The 19,667-nt window shown below is 33.4% G+C and overlaps 1 protein-coding gene across 4 annotated transcripts in view; it reads right to left on the bottom strand.

Moving 5' to 3' along the window:
- Positions 1-1,803: 1,803 nt before the first annotated feature.
- RFX3 (regulatory factor X3) overlaps positions 1,804-19,667 on the bottom strand; it is a 128,084-nt gene continuing 110,220 nt past the window's right edge. For 3 of the 4 annotated variants that reach the window (XM_055698583.1, XM_055698582.1, XM_055698584.1), the window contains 6 exons: positions 15,264-15,361; positions 14,807-14,956; positions 13,116-13,324; positions 11,976-12,129; positions 9,677-9,719; positions 1,804-8,714 (listed from right to left, as the gene is read on the bottom strand). In XM_055698583.1, coding sequence (XP_055554558.1) covers positions 8,479-8,714; positions 9,677-9,719; positions 11,976-12,129; positions 13,116-13,324; positions 14,807-14,956; positions 15,264-15,361 — 890 coding nt within the window. In that variant the 3' untranslated portion in view covers positions 1,804-8,478. The remainder of the gene's footprint in view (positions 8,715-9,676; positions 9,720-11,975; positions 12,130-13,115; positions 13,325-14,806; positions 14,957-15,263; positions 15,362-19,667) is intronic. The other variant, XM_055698585.1, reaches the window with a different exon arrangement.

Here is a 19,667-nt window from a genome sequence, read left to right on the forward strand (position 1 = left end):
TGATTTATTAACTACTAGTTACTAAATACGTACAGACCTACTATGTCTGCCCTAAATCCTGAAAATGAAAGCAGCAGCAGATTTTATGCACAGTGTGCCCGTGGAAAATGTCTGTATGCACAGTGATTCTTAACAGAACAGTTCTGCTTATAAAATTGCTTAGAATAAACTGTCATCAGCGGCACATTGTGGTCAAGGAGGGGTGGTTGTTTTGTTTTTTGAATGGGAAAGTCCTACTGATTAGGTTAATTCTGGTATCGGGGAAGAACACATACAATGGGATTTAGCAGAATTTGGAATGAGAAGCAGAATCAAATCAGAATAAAAACCCTCTCCAGCATACTGTTACCAGTGCCGAAAACGGATCAAGGTTTCTTGGCTTTTTCCTTGCCTTGGTCAGACACTTTTGTGGGAAAATAAAATAACTGGCTTGTATTTCATGTGGCTTTTGGCATAGACCTTGATACGGAACTGTAAAACTGATGCAACTGGATTGCTGCAGGCTGTATGACATTTTACATAATTGAATGCTTTACCTAAGTCAAATTAAATACACTTGAAATAACTCAATAAGTAAGATACTTATTTGATATTATTAACATTGTGCAGAAAATGATGTTATTTACTTACTACCCTTCTACACTAATTTCCTTACAGTACATTACTTTCTCCTGCAATTCAGGTATGCTTCATGCTTTGAGATACAGATTGTAGTAGTTTGTTGAACTAAACTTCCATTGGTTAACTAATTAAACCACTTTAATTAGTATTAACAGCAGCAGAGGTTCGATTCTGTAGGGTCTTCCTGGTAACACTGTCAGGGGAAAACAACTGAGAATAGCTGCATCAACTATTTGATAGCGTAAGAACGCCCAAGAGGGAGATGTCCCCCTACAGATTTTCTTGTGCATGGGTGTTAGTACTAGTGCAAGACCTATTTAGTCTTACCAAGGCACCAGCTAGGAAATAAAGTCCTAGTCTTGATTAGCAAACCAGTCTGTAAACACAGATGTGGCTGGTCACTGGTGTAAAAATTTTAGTCTTGTTTGGTAGGATACTTTCGAAGAACCAGTACTGTACTCTAATAAGCTTTTAATCTTATTTGAAATTAAAGGATAGGCAATGACTGGACCATAACTTACAGGTGAACTTGAAAAATAAGCTTTAGGATACATTTTTTCTATCTCTACCACAGTGCTGTGTGGAACACCAATTTTAATCTTGGTATCCAATACTTATTTTGATACTCTAGCATCTATTACTCGGTGGATTTTAGCCAGTTCAGGTAACTTTCTGCATTTTTTTATATGAAATGGTGCTTGCAACACATACTAGAGACCCATAACATATATGATCTGCTAAGATTAAGCCTTTGTCCATATTTTGTAAAACTGCCAAAACATCCCATACATTAGTATATTGCAGAGTATTTAGAGCAAAACTTGCAGAAGTAGGTTCTGCTGTAACTGACACCACTAATTCCTGGAGGCCAAAGTCTACATGCCACCTCACTGACAGTTGTTAGGTGGCTACATCTGTAATGGACAATCATTGTTAATATTGAAATTAGTAAGTGTATTACTGTCTGTATTTAATGGGAATAACAGCAATGTAAGTGAATTGACACTTCAAAATACTAGTTTCTTCTGCAGTCTGAGACACACTTGTTACTTAGTTCTGCTTCTGCTAAATAAAAAATTGCAGTCCCATTAAAAAGGCGTAAGTTGAAGTAATTTTTTTTTTCAAAATCAATAGTACCACAACCCACAGTAGCTGGCTATGTAAAAATTGAAGCAGTTCAGATATGTTTGTAACAAGAAAACAAATTTATTGATTTTAAAAGACAAGACACAATTTCGTTTTGAAAAACACAAGAAAGCTAGCCTGAGTTCAAGTCTGAAATATTCAGAAAAAATCCTACTGTCTTTAGTATGTTCCAGTCATTTTTTTAAACAACACACTAAAAGTTAATATATATTTTTATAATTATAAAAGTTCCCCAGTTATTGTACAGTACACAATACAAATTGCCCACAAACTATTATTTAGCTCCTGCCAGTTTTGAGAGGACATGATATACTAAAAGATTTAGCATTTCTCACAAAAATCACATCAGGAAATACGTATTTACAAAATCAAATACATTATACAAAAAAACCATCACGTTATTCTGTAAAGATGTCTTCTTTAAATAATTAAAAAGTATATTCAACTGTAGTCCAAAAACTGGAAAAGAACATTACATTATCTCACACATACAATCTACAAAAAAGTTGCTTACCTCATTTACATAATATATTCAGTCAACTGGAAAATAAGAGTTTGAATATGTCCTAGTGTTATGATATTTCTGTGCTGTGGGACTGAATAATGTAATCTGCCACTTACTAAGTGAAATTTAAATGATGGCACTTAAAAAAAATACAGTATAAAATAAATGCAAGAAAGGAAGTTTTCCTAGAAGGTAAGAAAGCCCTGAGTGATGACAAAATTACTGATTGGTAGCTCTAGAATTAACCTAATTAAAGTTTACCACCTCAGGCACAATTTTCCAAGTTTTTGAAAGGCACTCAAAGTTTCTTTAACAGCCTCATTGGTTATAAACTGTAAATCTAAATTTTCAGTGAAGATGAGTGGAGATGGGCAACTTGCTTTGGTACTAAGTTGTATTTTCTTACCGTATTTTAAATTGCTTAATCGGGTTACTTTAAGATGGATGTTTAATGTTTAAATACAAGGCAATCATTTTAATATTATAATGAATTTACTTGGGGAACCCTTGAAGTATTCTTAGTGTAAAAAGCCCTTGCTGGTATCAGTGAGTCAAAAAGAACTGAAGTGAGTTCCTAGTAAATAGCAATCCATGCGAGGTTGTTCCTCCGAAATCTAAATTCCTCTTACAGAGACATCTATTATTTCAGAATAAAATTCATCCAGAACTGAAAACTCCTGTAAGATGTTTGCACCATAATCAAGAAAGTGCTGAAGAACATACAAAAAAAATATTTCCTGATTTAGATTTAAGCGAGGCTCATTTAATGCTCATAGGCTTGTTCTGGGACTTCTTTTCTACAGTGAATTTCAGCCTTAATAAGCAATACAAGAACAATTCTTACCAAGTATTTAACTACTCAGGGCTTCCAATCCATAAACACTAATTTTTTTTTCAACAGGAAAAGGAAAAAAATCAGAATAAAACAAGAATTAAAATGATTATTTTCAAACTAAGGCATATTTTACTTCAAACAAACACTAGGCAGTCACTTTGTAAGTGGCTTTTACTATTTCTTAGTTAAACTGGTAAACTCAGGTCTACTGGCACATAAAATCACTAGCAGCAATGATCAAGGCATGCAAACTCAGAAGCATTTACAGTAAATTATGAATAAAAAAAGTTAAAACCCTTTGAGTATTGCATTTATGTTAATTAATTATGCATGAACTTGCATTAACTGACTAAAAATGTTTACAACTTACTTGCACTATACAGCTGACATAATTCCATTAAATAACTTAAAATGAGACCTCTTTTATTCTCCCTCAGCTAGACTTAAGTAAGTACAGCTGCACTTAGTGTTTACTGACTGATTGATATTGAAAGAAACCAGTAGAAAATGTATTGTACTCTCACTTAGTAAGATGGCATTTCTATGAATCTCTACTTGCTAATAAACTTGTTCCCTTGTTCTTGTAAGCAGTATTTGTAAGAACAAAGGGGCTTTTTGAAATGGCAAAAGGCTTGTGCAATTATTAGGTTGCTTTTAAATTCTAATTTAAATAATAAATTTTAAACTTCTGACATTCAATACGGGCCATCCAAACTGTACCCCTGTAGATGAAGATGAATAAAAGACTTTCATCTTTTAGCTGATCAGTATTACAGTGACTGGGTTTTAAAAGCAGTATCAATATAATTGTGCACTTTTTGTTCTTATCAAAAACACTGCCAAAAATTTCAATGCAAACACACCAAAATATTCTGCAAAATTTATTCTTCTTCACTAAGCCTTCTTTTAATCCTAAAGATTCTCTTTTACAGTACCAGAGTATTCCAATACTAACCTACCTTAGGAGATTTTCAAAATAGTATGAATATAGTTTATAAACCTTTATCTTCTAAAGGCATCTTAAAGTAGACAACTTCCTATCTGTAGAAACATGTTTGATTTTCTTTATATTTTTATGCCATTATGAAAACAAGGGAGGTGAGGTACTGTTTTCTATTAGACAGTACACGTCAATGGCAGTGAATACTTATTCCTCTATCTATTGAGCCTCCTATAACAAAACCATTCCTGTACAGTATGCAAGTATTTACTTTAGACATAATTAAAATAATTCTACAACACTATCAGCTATTTCAAAGTATATGCTCAATGGACTAATTAAATTATCTAAAAAGCTTTGTTCCCATCATGTTACTTACAATGCTCAAAGGGTTAATGCAAGGCATTATATCAAATTAATTTCCTAATACTAGAACTAAGCACTGTATGTTTATGCTTCTATTCCAGTTTTTATTGTTTATCTTAAATCACCAAACAAATTAGCAGAGATACTAGAATTCCATTTACTGATTTGTTTTAAACCACATACAAAGAGGATGTCCTGTTAGAAAGACAAGGGCCCAATTTTCAGAAATTCATACTGCTCTCTCAAATGAATGTTTAAAACTCTGAAATTATTGTTGTATACTTCTATTACTAATAAATCTACATTTCATCAGTATTTTTATGGCTATCAATCATTGTTTTTATTTTGTAAAAACATTCTGAATTAAATTGGATTGCAGTGCATCTCGAATAGAAAATTTTTTCTAAACAGTGCAGATGTCGATTGGTCAGAATGACAAAGATTTCAGATATTTTCTCCTAGGGAAAACAAGGTGAATGAGAAAGTTTTTAGATGTTTAAAAATGCCTCACTTTAAATTAAATTTGTATATAGACCTATACATTCCTGAATGACAGAACATTATCTTCTTATTTTTGAACTAAAGGCAGTAATGCTATAAATCATCATTTTATAGGTAAATAATTTAAAATCTATCTTCCAAATTTTTATGGAACTTTTTTAAAAAGAAGGTGCTTACAGCATGCTACAGTATAAGAGCAAAACACAGAAATAATAATGAAAACAGGGAAAAAAAAAGCTTCAAAACTGATTTACCTCGAGAAAGATGAAAATGTACCAACAAATTTTAATAAATATAAAACTTTTGAAAATTGGGCCCTGCATTTTGAAAAGGTAGTTCAACAATACCCATTCCCCCACAATGTTCACTGTGCTATTTGTGCTAATGGGGGAAATGCCTCTAAAATAATTATTTTGGATTCCACGTCAAGCTTAGGTAAAACACATAAACCATGTCAACTCTCATAATGTCTACCCTGTGGATACATGCTACACCTCTCTAGAGCACTAGCAATAGACTTTAGAGCTGGTGTGACAATGCAACCGCATGCTACACATTATAGAATATGGACTGAGGTATTCGTATCTCTGTAGTTTAATGATTACTAAACCGCAACTATTAAATAGCAAGACTGTGCAAAATGTTTTATCTAAGTGTTTGATTAAAATTTCAGTACATGTAAAAACAAAACAAGAGATCCCCAAACCTGTAAGTGTACAACACAGCTTACAGTAACATAGTTGTTCTAAAAAAATCTCATAAAATCTTTAGAATTTAAGCATAGGAATACAGACTCCATTCAGTTTCCTGCACCTGGGATAGTTCCAATTCGTTTTGTTGACTCATTGTTTTCAGAAGCTATGAAATACATTCCATTTTTGTATTCAGATTTTTGTTCTTTTTTATTTCTTTTTGCACTTTGTGAACAGTGAACAACTGAGTGGAGTGGGGAGCTAAATAATGAAACATACTCAGGTCCCACCTTTTTTTAGCAATCTAGATTTACCTATTACAATCGTACTCTTTTTCTCAGCAACAACTCCAACATTAAACCAAGAAAGGACAGTAAGAAGAAAGCATTATAGGTCCATCAACACAAAAATTTAAACAAGAACTACAGTATTAAAAGAAGCTGAAAATAAAAAAAAATGTTTAATTATTTCACTTTATTTTACTTGTAAACATCTTATAATGCACAATGAAGGGGAGTAAATGTTTATCACAGCTTAGTTTTAGCATTTTTGGTGAAGGGTACAGGTGTAGTGATTTCCAAGGAGAAATCAGGACACGCTGAACGATATATGACAACAAAATCTATAATGAGAGTCAGTGCATTTGTGAGTTTAGAAATAATTAATATAACCTCACTTTCACTTTTTACTGAGGCAAAAGCCATCTACTGACATTGGTAGGAATTATGCCTACATAGAATGAGCAGGATGGGTTCACCTCCCAATTCTGCCAAGGAATTTGAAATTTAATTTTGTACACCAATGAAGTTAGGACATTTTAGTTGATGTGCAGCTGTATTTGGAGCATGTGTAAACTCTAGCAACAAACTTGTTGCTATAAATATGCTGTTCATTTTACGTGCTTTCCTCCCATTTGGTATGTATGAGTTTAAAGTCATTTTCAGACACACTAGATAAACCGAAATAAAAGAATTCCTAATTTTCTCACACAGTCTTTTCTGTAAAGTTGATCTTTTTGTGCTCTCCTTCACTTTTTGGCTTGTTTAATTCCACTATTTTAGTGTAGCAAATTCATGTGTCTGCATAATGAAATGTTTAAGAAGAAAAATTTGAGTTGTTTAATGTCAATATGGTCTCTATAAACTGTCATTATTCAACCATTAAAATGTAAAATCTGGCTGATACCTCACAAAATATAGAAATCAAAAACATGCACTGCATTATGTACCTGCTCATTTATTTCTTTTCAGTTTTTAAAATTAAAAGTAGACAAGGGTTTAGAAAATATATAATTACGCTTGGGCCTATGGTCAATCTATTTTGACATTTGAAGCTGGTATTAAAGCTAGTTTTGCTTTTCAAATTCCCAAGCAAATTTTATTTCTAATAAAGTGAAATTCAGCTAGAAATGAGAAAAAATAGGTTTATTGTCATTATAAGAGGGATATTAAAATCATTTAATAATAAAAAAATCCTTTTATTCTTTTGAAGGCTATGTAACCTGTCCTTACTTCTTAGGGAATTTGAAAGTGACAGGCACACCTTGTTGAATTAATTTAAGAGTTAAGAATAACGAAAAGTACTAAGTCTTAGCTTCAGTTCTGTTTAAGGCACCATGTAATAGCCGAGGTACAATGATCCCTGATGTACATTCTTAAATGGCAATGGTCCATCTAGCCACCTATTCAAATTCTACACAATTGGGAATAAGTACAAGTGAGGTGTGCCAGTTACACTGCCTTATCTAATTTTTGTAAATATTTAAATCCACTTTAACAACAAGGAAATATTTTTGAAAGGAAAATTATGCAGGTTGCTACATTCCTTGCATTCTATAAATCAATTTTTGTAAGAGCAGCAGATTGAACCACTAGTAGGAAAAGACCTGGAATAGAAGAAAGTCATCCAAATGGAATGTTTTCCTGTATGTCCAGTTCAGCGTAAGTAGCACATACACTTAAAAGTAATAACAATAATAATAATAATCATAATAAGAATAATAATAATCAAGTCATTTCTTTTTTAGCTTCAGTTTCTAACTACAGTACCACTCAACAGCCAAAAGCACCTGTTCAGTGGCCCCACATACAGCATCAGTAGTCTTCAAAACAGAGGAACTGGTATGCAAATAATATCTGGAACTTTTGATTTTAAAGGAAGCTTGCATTGTTTACATGATGGTCAGATAATTAGGTACGTTTATGACGTACACATTATCACATTCCAATTCTGCTATTTAAAGTTGCTTCTTGCTTAGAGAAAGAAACTAGGAGATCTTCCCAACCCTCCAGCATTATTACAAAAAATCCCCCTGAATGCTCACAATTTTATCAAAATAGTGTCTTCTCATTGTCCAATGAAAAGCACCTTTTATAACAAATTTGATACATCTGCTGTCAAATAAGTATGCCTCCAGTGTAAATCAAAGAAAATAGTTCTTTTGATATTTCACAGAAGTGCATCTAATTAAAAATCTATCTATATGAAATCATCATCATAACTAATAATTAGCATTAATTTTTTTTTAAACTATGAAAAAATTTAAATTATTATATGAGGACAAAAACATTAACACTAAGCTTTGCAAAAATCTTCCTTGCATTTGCTATGAAGAAAACTCTTCATATTGAGTGGCCAATGTAAAATGATTCTGTTTACAAAAAAATCTTTTTTTTTTAAACAGATCTGGCAAAATATGTACACCCATTCCATTTAACAACTCCAATAAAATAAAGTTCAGCACAGCTAAAATTTGACAACAGTCGACCTTTGGACTTATTCTCTTTATTTTATTTTTTTTTTCATATTAAACCCAAAGGGCTAATGTAATGGGGTGTGTGTCGGGGGGTTGGGGTGTGGGGGAGGTTACATATTAGACTGCAGTGTATGTATTTCCAGTAGCACTGCATTGTCTGATAGTCTGAGTAGTTGCAACATGTTCATTATGAATTGGGTTCAGGAGGTTCTGCTGTACTCCACTCTCAAGCACCGGCTGCATGCAGCCCACCTGGAATGCCTGGTTTAGCTCTGTTTTCTCCCTCTTGGCTTGTGGCTCTCCATTTTCATCCAGTTCTTCATCTATTTCACTTTCAACTTCACTGCCTTCATCTGTACAAACAAACCACCATGAAACTAGTATAGAGGTAAAAAATTCTAATGCAAGGGTCTGTATTTTGCAAATAATAGTTGAAATAAAAAAAAAAACACAGAAAACTAGTGAACCGATAAAGCACAAATGGAAAATTTAAAATTTTAATGGAAAAAGTCAATAATTATCTCAAATAGGTAAACAGAGTCTCAGCTTTGATCACTTGAATTACGCACCAGTGATTCAGTATGTGGAAAAAAGAACTTCAATCTCGAAAACAATCTCTAACAAACAACGTTACTTACCTTCATGTTGCAAAATACCTCTCCTGTCTAAGACACGATAAACAAGAGTTGTTACTCTTAGATACAGAGAGGGAAACTCAGGTGAAGATATTTGGGGTGACCTGACCCCAAATTTTGACATACATTCTTATGCTCACTAGCTGACTGATTGGGGGTCAAGTCACTCTAAATCACTCAACTAGTCAGTGTAAGAATGTATAAGAATGTAAGAAGGAACTATTTCCTTCTGTCCTCTTCACTGACAGGTTATCTGACAACCACCTGCATGCAAATCTGCCTTCTTCACCTAGCAGAACATATACTATAGATAAATATACACAAGCATCCTCCTCTCCCTCTTCCCACAGCTGTTACCCCCCTCTATCCTATTGTATACAACTAAATTCTGTGTAAATATTGAAGTATTTCTGGTGTGAATAATAAACATCTTTAAAATATATTCTTATTTTAAAACAAACCTATGCTATTGTAGTCCTTATTATATACTGCATATTACAGATAGCTTATTGTATCTATACAATATATTAACGTATCCATATAACATATATGTGCACTTCAAAGCATGGTACAGCTCTAAATTCTGTTTTACTGCATTTTTAAAACATCAGGACTTATTTTGCTCAAAGAAACACATTAGCTCTATAAAGAATTATACATGGAGAGATTAAAATGCTCACCTTTATCCATATTTCCAGGAGACACAGCATTTAAATCACCAAACTGCAAAATAAACAATAAAAAAACTGGACACAGTCTTAAGCAAATGTGAACTTCTGATTATCTGTGATGAAGCAGATCTGCACTCCACTGGTCTAAGGCTATCATTCAAACATGATCTTGCCTGCAGCCACATCCACAGTACAGCAATTAATTTTCCATTCCATCCTAGTCTTGTGCTTATTAAGACAATTATCACTAAGTAAACCCTCAAAAATTAAAAAGGGAACTACAAACTCTTTTAAGATTACTTCATCAGGGCCTCTGTTGCTTGAAGTGAGCTATTTCTGTGTTATGTAAAGACATACATTATCACAGATATCCATTCTGAACTGCCAATATTTAAACGAAGAGGTTTTTTTTTAAATTTTCCAGAGACAAATTTAATTGGGCTGGAACAAAAATGAAGGTCTGTCACAGTGTTACAAATCTACCTGTGAGGTAGATGAAAGGCATTGCTGAGAAAGGGTTTACAATCTGGTAAACTTCTCTATTTACATCAAAAAAAATCTCAAAAAAATTGCTCAAAAGCTAGATTTATTACCTCTCTTTCCTTCCCTGAATTCTAAAAGTTTCTCTTAAATAAGAATTGGCAAAGCAAAATGCCATCAATTAATCTCAAATGAAAGAAGTACATTATTTAGATAAATACATTTCTAACTATAAATGATGATACTAGTCTTTTCCAGAAGAATTTTGCCAATACCAGTGTTCAAAGTTGGGACAAGAGGAAGAGAAAAAACTGAGAATGCTTTTCTCAGCTGCAGCACCAGTTTATACCGTCTTACGGTGTTTGTCATATCGTAGTCTTAGACTTCCTGATTTTATTTCAGCCACAGTCACTGAACACACAGAAACGTAAAAAGACATGCATTTTATGAGTATTTGCTATTTATATTCTGTACCTCTCACCTCCAAAGTTTTGAGTTACTTACTTCCTCTTAGTATCTCCATCTTCAGTCTAAATAAACTTTTTAGAAGAACAATACTGCATTTATGCCTAACATATACAATATTTGTTAATTATTGTTAATTGTAATATCTTTTTATTACATATAATAACATATATATAATAAAAATAATAAAATGTAATATAGTTTAGAAGAGAAGAAACGTAGTAACTGTATACTTGTGTAGTACCTTACTGCAAATATAAGGCAGAGATTAAGCAAATATGCTACTGGTGGGTCGCTAAGCAAAAAGAGTGTTACTTAGTTTTCTGAAACACATCATGCCGCGTGATATAAAAACATTTGACAAATAAAGCTGAGACATTTCCAATTTCTCTTGAATGTACAGCATCTATTTGTAGTATTTAACAAGCTTATGAATGTATCTTGAGAGAAGTATGATACCTGATGCCAAATGAACTCACAAAATGACTTGCAGTTTATTGGTAACATAGAAGATACAGTGACTCCCAAGTGTAAAAATGTATCAAATCTGTTCCATTAACTACCTAACATATTTTCAAATATATCAATTTTCCAGCCCTTTTGAAGTGTCATTCTTTCACGACAATTCATATATTCCTCACCACCTCACTCAAAATGAAAGGTTAGATGAACTACTGGGAAAAAAAAAAAAAAAAAAGAAGGATGAAAGAAACTTAGCCTTGCCAAAGATAAGTATAAAACCTGGTTATAAATTGAGACTCTTGTTCTGCTTTTTAACCCAATGATCTTTGAAACATGTATGAAAATTAACTGTGTTGCAAACATCTATGTATGTCTACGTTGAGTTTATTACATGTATGTGAACAACAGCATACAAGCCAAAATTCTGCATGTCAGCCATCCTCAGGCCAGTGGGGGTACTCAGCTCACTTGTGTTAACATTTGTGTGGGAATTCAAAATGTGTGCAAATACATGTAAACAGATCTATGTAAACAACACTTTCCTATTACTCTGTTCTTTTTGTTTTATTTTCACATAAAATACTCAGTTGTCAAAAACTGGAAAAAGGTTGTGTATTGATCAACGTTTTTCAAACTATGGATGTGAATCTGTATGCAGATCTGTAAAGAAGCAAGCTCATTTGGAAATAATTGGTTGTTAGAATTCAATGTGATTTTAGTACCCTGACAACCAATGAAACATGTTTGAAACTGTTGTATATGTTTGTAACCCAATCTATTGTTGTATTCGAGAACATCCTAATCCTACAGCTCCACATAAATGTTTTAAAAATTTGCAGACACATATCCGAATTCACCACTAAATCTATCAATCTAGTTAGTCTCTTACATATTATCTTACCTCTCCCATAACTGCAATAGGTGTCTCTCCTGTTGCCTGAGCAACACGATGTTCTACTAAGTAAAACATGTATTCATCGTAAAGCAAGCGGATCAGATGAAAAGAGCCAAAGCTAGCAGCACTGCGCAAGGTTAAATCTCGAATCACCATTGAGCTATTCAAAAATAGAAAAATATATATATTTATGTATTATATGTCACAGTCATTTTAACACTTATCCATGTAGACATTTCACCTCAAAACCAATATTCTCAAAAGTAACATTATCCACAAATGTCTGATGTATGGTGTCCTCAGAAAGAGATGTCCAGGAAAGGCAAGCATTTGCTTTTCTCCTTTCTCTAAAGATATTGTTGGATACCACATTATGTAAGAAATGACCAGATAGTTTTGTTTTCAGTTTTTCTTTTGATATATGCATAACTACCAAACTTAAGTGTGTATAAAACCCAACTTGAAATAAAACTTTGTGGAAAACATAAAAAACTAAAATGGTAAGAAAATTATTATTCAATTTTAAACAAACTAATGCTTAAATAGTGTCTGTTGTGTCCGCCTTCTCAATACAAAGGTTTTAATTGCCTAGATTGTAAAACTTTGAAACTTAAAATTACAAAAAGATAGGCTTGTGTGTATGTATTATATTGACAAATTCTGGTATCTTCAGCAAGTAGTTGCTACAGTCATTTTCAAAGAACAAGGTTTACTCTGATAACTGTTTCAATAAGCAGCTAACATGGAATGCTTGCTTAATGTTCTTTTTACACATTAAAACCAGGTTTTGTCTTCCTTCTCTAGTAAACATAGCTACCACAGTGGTTTAATAAATCATAGTAAGTCTAGTGGGTTAATAATTGTGAGTTATTCAACCCCAAAATTTCACACTATGTTTCTAACTCAGGACAAAATGCCACTTGCATTCATTTGCGCATGGCCTTTAAAACAATAAACAAGGCTCAATTAAGGCTGACTTGCAATTAGCCTTGAGTTCAAGGTTAACAACAGTATTCTGAAAAAAAATGCATGTTTTTTGCAACTTAGCGAGCCACTGTTTGATATTACATCTGTCAACTTTACTATAGTGAAAAATTCAGAAAATAATAAAATAGTTAGAATGTTTTAGAAGCTTATAAATACTACCTGTAGAAAGACCATTTTAACAGAAATTGCCGTGCTGCTTTAGGAAAGCTGGGTCTTCCTTCATATGGTTTCAACGCTTGCATCATTACATTATCAAGCCAGGCAGCCCACTGCTCCAGAGTGCTCTGCTGTTGAAGAGTCATCTTGAAATCTGTTTCTAGTCTCTGAACCATGTTGTCATCACACTGGCACACCCAGGAAGCCTGCTCCTGTTACAGCACATGGCAACTTTTGAATTAACAATACATAAGCTGAGGCACAGAATGTTATTCTTTCTCAATTAATCAATTCAATGGGTGAAAAGGACAAAACCCACTTTCTAGACAAATCACGGAACACTTTTTATTTCTATGTCTATCATAATTCTATTGGAAGCAAATGGGTGGGAAAAGCATAACATTAAAAGCAGACATCAAATAAAGAAATTAGAACAAACAATGGAAACGGCACAAGTATGTAGTAGTTTTCTACATTCATTTTCAAAAAAGGCTTCAACTTTCCTCATTCATCATTTTTCTACTGATATATTCAGGACTTGTTTTTTCGGGGACTACAGGCAGGGCAAGCAGGAAGAACAGTTATATGTGGGGCTAAAGTAATAAAAGAAATAGCAAAAAATCAAGTGCAAGTTTCCTTTTGTTTTGAAGAAGTTAAGCTTAACGACAATTTCTGTTATAGCATCTTATAAAATAAAACTTTCTGTGTAAAAAAGGATTGTTTTGTTTGCTAACTATATGCAGCAATAGATAACACATTAGTTAAAGTACAATGTAAAAACACACTCCACATACAATAATAAGCGATTTAGTCAGTGTTATCAAGTTTAAATAAGGTTAGCTGGTCAATTCAGCAACTGAGACAAAAATGAAGCCTCACTAACTGCAAGCCATGCCCTTAAAACTCTAGCTATCGTGTGCCAAGTTAACACCTCATTCACAGACTCTGTTAACATATTACAATACTTAATATATTGTATCTTTGGTCAAGTACTGTTGACTGACTTTTGTTAAAGATTATTAACAAGTACGTTAAAGCAGTCATTCACAAGGAAAAGACACAACATAGAACTACCAGTAATCTGGAACATTTCACTTTGCTGGGCATAAGGAAAAAGATACATTTCCTCACAGGAGCAGAAACAAGTGGACAAAGTAAGCTTTGTGAAAATATATTCCATAGCTAACTGGAAACTAGTTCTAATCTGTACTAATCCAATCACTCAGGAGATCTTGTAAATTTAAGCATAGGCACTAGATAAAAGTATACTAACGGTACTGTCTTTGGAACAGTCTCTACTGAAAACAATGTTGTATATTTAACAGCTTTTAGAGACTTTCAGCAGCCACACTACTATCTGAGATCTAATTCTAAGCTATCATTTATGCTATTACTAAGGTATCATTCATGGTACTCATTCTAAGAATGTATTTGCTCTATATTTCCATACAAGTTGGAAGAATATGTGCACTTCAAGACAGTAAATGGAAACAGATAATGGTTCTGAGCTCTTACTTTCCTAAAGTGTAAGCTGCCACGGTTGCAATGCATCACTGAATATATGAATCAGAAAAACATTCTCACTTCACTTTCTTGATAGAATAATGACAGCTAATAATAAAGTTCAAAATCACAGAGGAAATAACACTTTTTTTGTTATTTAAAAATGCCTGTTATTTAAAGCTACATTTTACCTGAACATTGGCAAAATCAACACGGTTAAGATCATTGAGCATCTGATTGATTTGAGAAGTATTTTGAAGCACAGCACGAGCTGCTTGAGCCAGGTGATTAAGAGATGTGTATCTTCGCAGAGTCTGGGCAAAGGCACTTACAGCGGCAACCTATGAAGAAAGGAATTTATTTTTAAATATTGTACTCTTATCTGTAGATTAATTCTACAGATTTGAGTCTTTTATCTTCATTTTAATATTCTCTATTAATGAGTCCTTGTATGTGAATTATGTCCATGTAGCAGATAAAATGATTTCTTCCTTACAATTTTTTGACAAAAGTTATTTCCTCTCCCATTATTTGATACTTGATGCTAAACATGAAATTTAGCATTAAAGTTGAAATGCAACTGCTTTTAGATGCTACTGCCCACTGGGTCTGCCATTGCAAGAATAATACTGCAACAACTTTGTCTACCTTGGTTTGTATCATCCTCTGTGGAATATTGTTCATGGCATTTGAAAGCCAACCTTCAAGGCTTTTTGCAAAATTGCGAATGGCTTGGGTCAAGGCACCTGTGCATTAAAGAATAAAAACAGAATGAAAAGAAAGCAATGTACCTGTCTTGAAATGTTTTGCATCCTCAGTACTTAGGTACTCAACATTCAGGACTGCTGCTTGCACTTACTAAAAGACAAATCCAGTCTAGGTTCGGAGTGCCTCATTTGGATATAGATTTTGTAATAATTATGTCAGTTTTCACATAATAAGCAGTTCTGACTTCCTCACCTAACAATCTTTCAAGGCATTTGTGACCACCAGTATAGTTTCAGGCACTCCTATAGAAGAAATCTGCAATTTCAGTAGTTGTTGTGATGGACATTTCCATCACAAACTTTCAGCTTTCCATTTCATCCAAGAACCTCTTTAGAAGAGCAAAGCTCTGGCAAAAATTCCAGTTATTGGAATACTGCAGTTTCCTCAAATAAGCCCAAAGTAACCTTAAGCCATGTCATAGTACTGCTTGTTTCAGTTTTAAATAACAAAATCCAATATGCAGTGCTTAAGGATATCATCAATAAGCAAGATACAGGAGTGTGTTTCACTAATAGAAAATGAGATTATTCAAATGCCTGTGTAATCCATCTGCACTTCTGTTTCTTTCTATCCACCCACAGAACTGCTGAATGGCTGACTTGAGATTTGGAGAGAAATTTAAGAAGCCCCTACAGCAATCTGCACTACTCAAAATATACTTCCTAACTTTTCACAGGAGGAGCACAGAAAGTATTTTCATAAGGAACTACACTTGGAAAAGAGGAAGTCATTATCTCCTGAGTAGTAGAAACATCACCTTCCCATACCTACCACTTGCTCACTGACATAATAGCATCTACTCAAATGGCTGCAAAAAGGAGGAGGCAGAAAAAACCTACAGGTTTCCAAAGACCTGCAGAGAATGAATGCAACTACAAAAATGAAGAGGAAAAAACTAGAAAGAGGAAATAATAATTACTTTCAAAATATTTTAGCTACATATGAGAAGGAAACAGTCCAAGTAAAGATGACTGGATTCCTTTTATAAGGCTGAATACCCTGGCAGAGTAAGAAAATCAATGCTGATAGAACTTGTCTTTAAAAAATGTTCTTTTACTGTTTTAATTACTGATGATCCTTTTTTTAGAAAAGTTTTCTACTAGGACAGTAAATTTACTAAACAAAAAATGTATTCTTCATGACATCTTCTTAATGCCTTCAAATTTGCAGTGATAAGCAGCAGAATCCATATCAGTAATTTGTATAACTGACCACACATTTGGACACTTAGCTGAAATCTCACAGTTAGATGAACAGGTGTTTTCCCCCCTTGAGGTTTCAACATGAAGAACAAGCCTTTTTTTAAAATCCTGTCAATCACCTAGCTCACTTGTGCTGCTTTCTAAACTATTTCTGTGCACTTACTAAATAACCATGTATTCACTCACATTTTTTACCAATAAAACAAGAAAATGCTAAGTGGAAAGAATAACGTAAAACCTGTATTAATGATAATTAAGACATTTAAGGAAAATATTACTGCTTTTTTGCTTCTAATATGCTTATTACTTTTTCACCCAACCATATTTTACAAAATTATTTGCATCACTGTAATGCTCATCTCCTTTAAAAGTAAATATGGAGAAGCAGATCAGATCTTAAGAATGGCCTTTAACCAAGATGAGAGAGGAGCTAATGAAAGCAATTCTAAGTTCTGGAGAAAAAAGCAGCTAAAGTAGATAATCAGGCATCAGTATTGTATAGTACAACCATGAATTTCTAATGGACTTTGGAGATATCTTATTAAATATAGAATTTTCTCATACTTCATCCTTAAATACACACCTAGCTATTACCAAAACCTTAAGTACCAATATCCTCAAAGCCTTCTTTTAAGTTCATCTGGCTACCATAGAAAAATGAGAAAATACTTTCACAGAATCACATGATGAGTGTGGTGCAAAGTAAATGGCCTGAGAGAGTCAAGTGTTACTACACACACACACACTGATGTTGCAGTGGCAGTTACCATTAGAAAATCTCATTCAGATAAGCACCTAAAAAGCTCAAATTCTCAGCTGCAAACCCTCTGACATGCAAATCTCATAAAAACAAGGCTTTACAGTCTTTCCAGTACTTTAAATTTTTGTCTGCCTGGAATTGTGTAATATGGTGTGGAAATATGTTTAGCATAAATTCTCCACCTCTGATAGAAACTAATTCACAGGCAAATTTGTTCCTGTATGTTCTGTCACTTGTGAAGGTGGAAAAAGTCCACTCTAAAACATAATAGCTCTGTTCTGTTGCCAAAGACATGAGATAATTATGGCCCTTATTCTTGACCAAATGGACAGCTTTTCTATTTTCTTAGGAAAAGGACATTTTCTGTTTTATACACTGCAATTCTTCATTCATTCTGTGGGTGCTAAATATTTCAGCTGACAAATTTAACATAGAGGTAAAAATAAAACAATTTTTTCCTGAACAGTCTTTTTTTTTTCTACTCCAGTAATAGGTATCAAACAACTGAGTAGCACAGTGAGACTTTTCTAAAAAGAAAAAACACTGAAAATCTAGACATGAAAAACAATAAACCTTAAAAAATTATATGCTTACTTCAAGCACTTTCCAAATAAATGCTTATCCCTTTTTTGAGCAACTGCTGTTGATATCCTTGCATTTATTCAGGAAAAAAAACCATAAACATGCCTTTGAGAAAGGATTTACGACCCCTGTTCCTCTACAGAGTCCAAACTTTCCTATAAACTGCTACTTTCCAACAGAAGATGATGAATTTGTCTACTTCACCCAGCTCTGTTTCTGTCATAGTAAACCATTAAGCACAATTTTAAGCCTTTACTTGGTCTCCTGTAATGGCTGGAGATAATTCAAAAGCAAAAGTTCAAAAGACAGTAATATTTTAAATATTGAACAGTGAAGAGAGAACTTGTATGGAGCATCATTACAGGAAAGCTGACTAGAAAAAGCCATTTAGTTAGCTGGTCCTAAAGACAACAATCTTCCAAAGGTAGCTAAGTGGTTGGACTTTTGAGCAGAAAACCACTGGACTGTTCACAAAATACAGGCAGAAGTCAAATTTGTTCTGGAATCTGATAATGCGTTTGCATCAAGAAGTCTGATAATCATCCCCAAACCAGGAACGTCAAACACAGTAGATGTGAATTATTCAAATATGACTGGTAATTCTAGAAAGAAAGAAGTTGCAGGAAAAGGACCTAATGCCTGTAGTTACTAATACTGAATGACTGTGTCCCATTTTCTTGAAACCCTGTACTGGTAATGCCCAATGCATCTTATGAAACAAGGCAGGAAGACACCACAAGCTAAGGAACTATCAGATAAAAACTTCATTACAGACTGCCAGGCTGTGCAGGAGAAGTGAAAAGCACGAGAAATGCAAGGCAAAAAACAGGTTTGATGAAAAACCATGTCTGCACCCCTTTTTCTTAGGAAAATAATATGCTTTTGAAAGAGGGAGTTTTAATTCAACCTATGAAGTGTTGTAATTATACTTGTGGGGTTTATTGTGCAGTTATCCTTGCCTATTTGCTTGTGATAGACTACTCTCAAATTAATATCTTCTCTACTGGCATTGTCATTAGATAGAAAATTAAAACATCAAACATAAACCCAATGCAAAATGATTTATACAAGTAATGGTCAATAACTGCATATATTTGAGAAAACATTCTTTTTTTATTCTGTTACATTGATTAAAAAAATAAATTATGTCAATCACTACCAAGCACTTGCTCTTTCCCTAAAAAAAGATAAAACTGCCTTTGCAAATGGCTGACCTTTATACATTTCCAGTTCCAAATTTTTTTACATCATACCTAAGTTACTAAAACCTAATTTTATTTCACTGACAAGCAAAAAGTCAGTAATACGTTTCTGCAAGGCACTACCTGCAAACATTCTTACACAGTGCTTATTACTGCTGGAGTCACTATAGTAAAGGAGGTGTTCACAGCACCACTAGTTTTGTTAGCTGCAAAGCTACTTAAGGCCCTATTTTTTTTAATTATTTATATTATATTTTTATTATAAAAATATTAGTTCAACTCTATAAAGTGACTACTGTTTTTTCGTGGAAAGGTTATAATATATAGGAGTTATGATGCTTATAGCAGGCTGATAACATGACTTCCTTGTACTATTTAGCACAGCATATGTCAGGCAATAAATACTTTATAAAGGAGTTAACTGTCGTCACATAAATTAATTTTCTACCAAAAACAGCCATAAAAAGTACACTGCTGGAGCTCCAATGGATTCTAGTAAAAGTAACTTTGAAAAAAAAGCTCTGCTCCTGGTAATGGT

Source organism: Falco cherrug, chromosome Z, assembly GCF_023634085.1.
Source record: "Falco cherrug isolate bFalChe1 chromosome Z, bFalChe1.pri, whole genome shotgun sequence".
Taxonomy (NCBI): Eukaryota; Metazoa; Chordata; class Aves; order Falconiformes; family Falconidae; genus Falco; species Falco cherrug.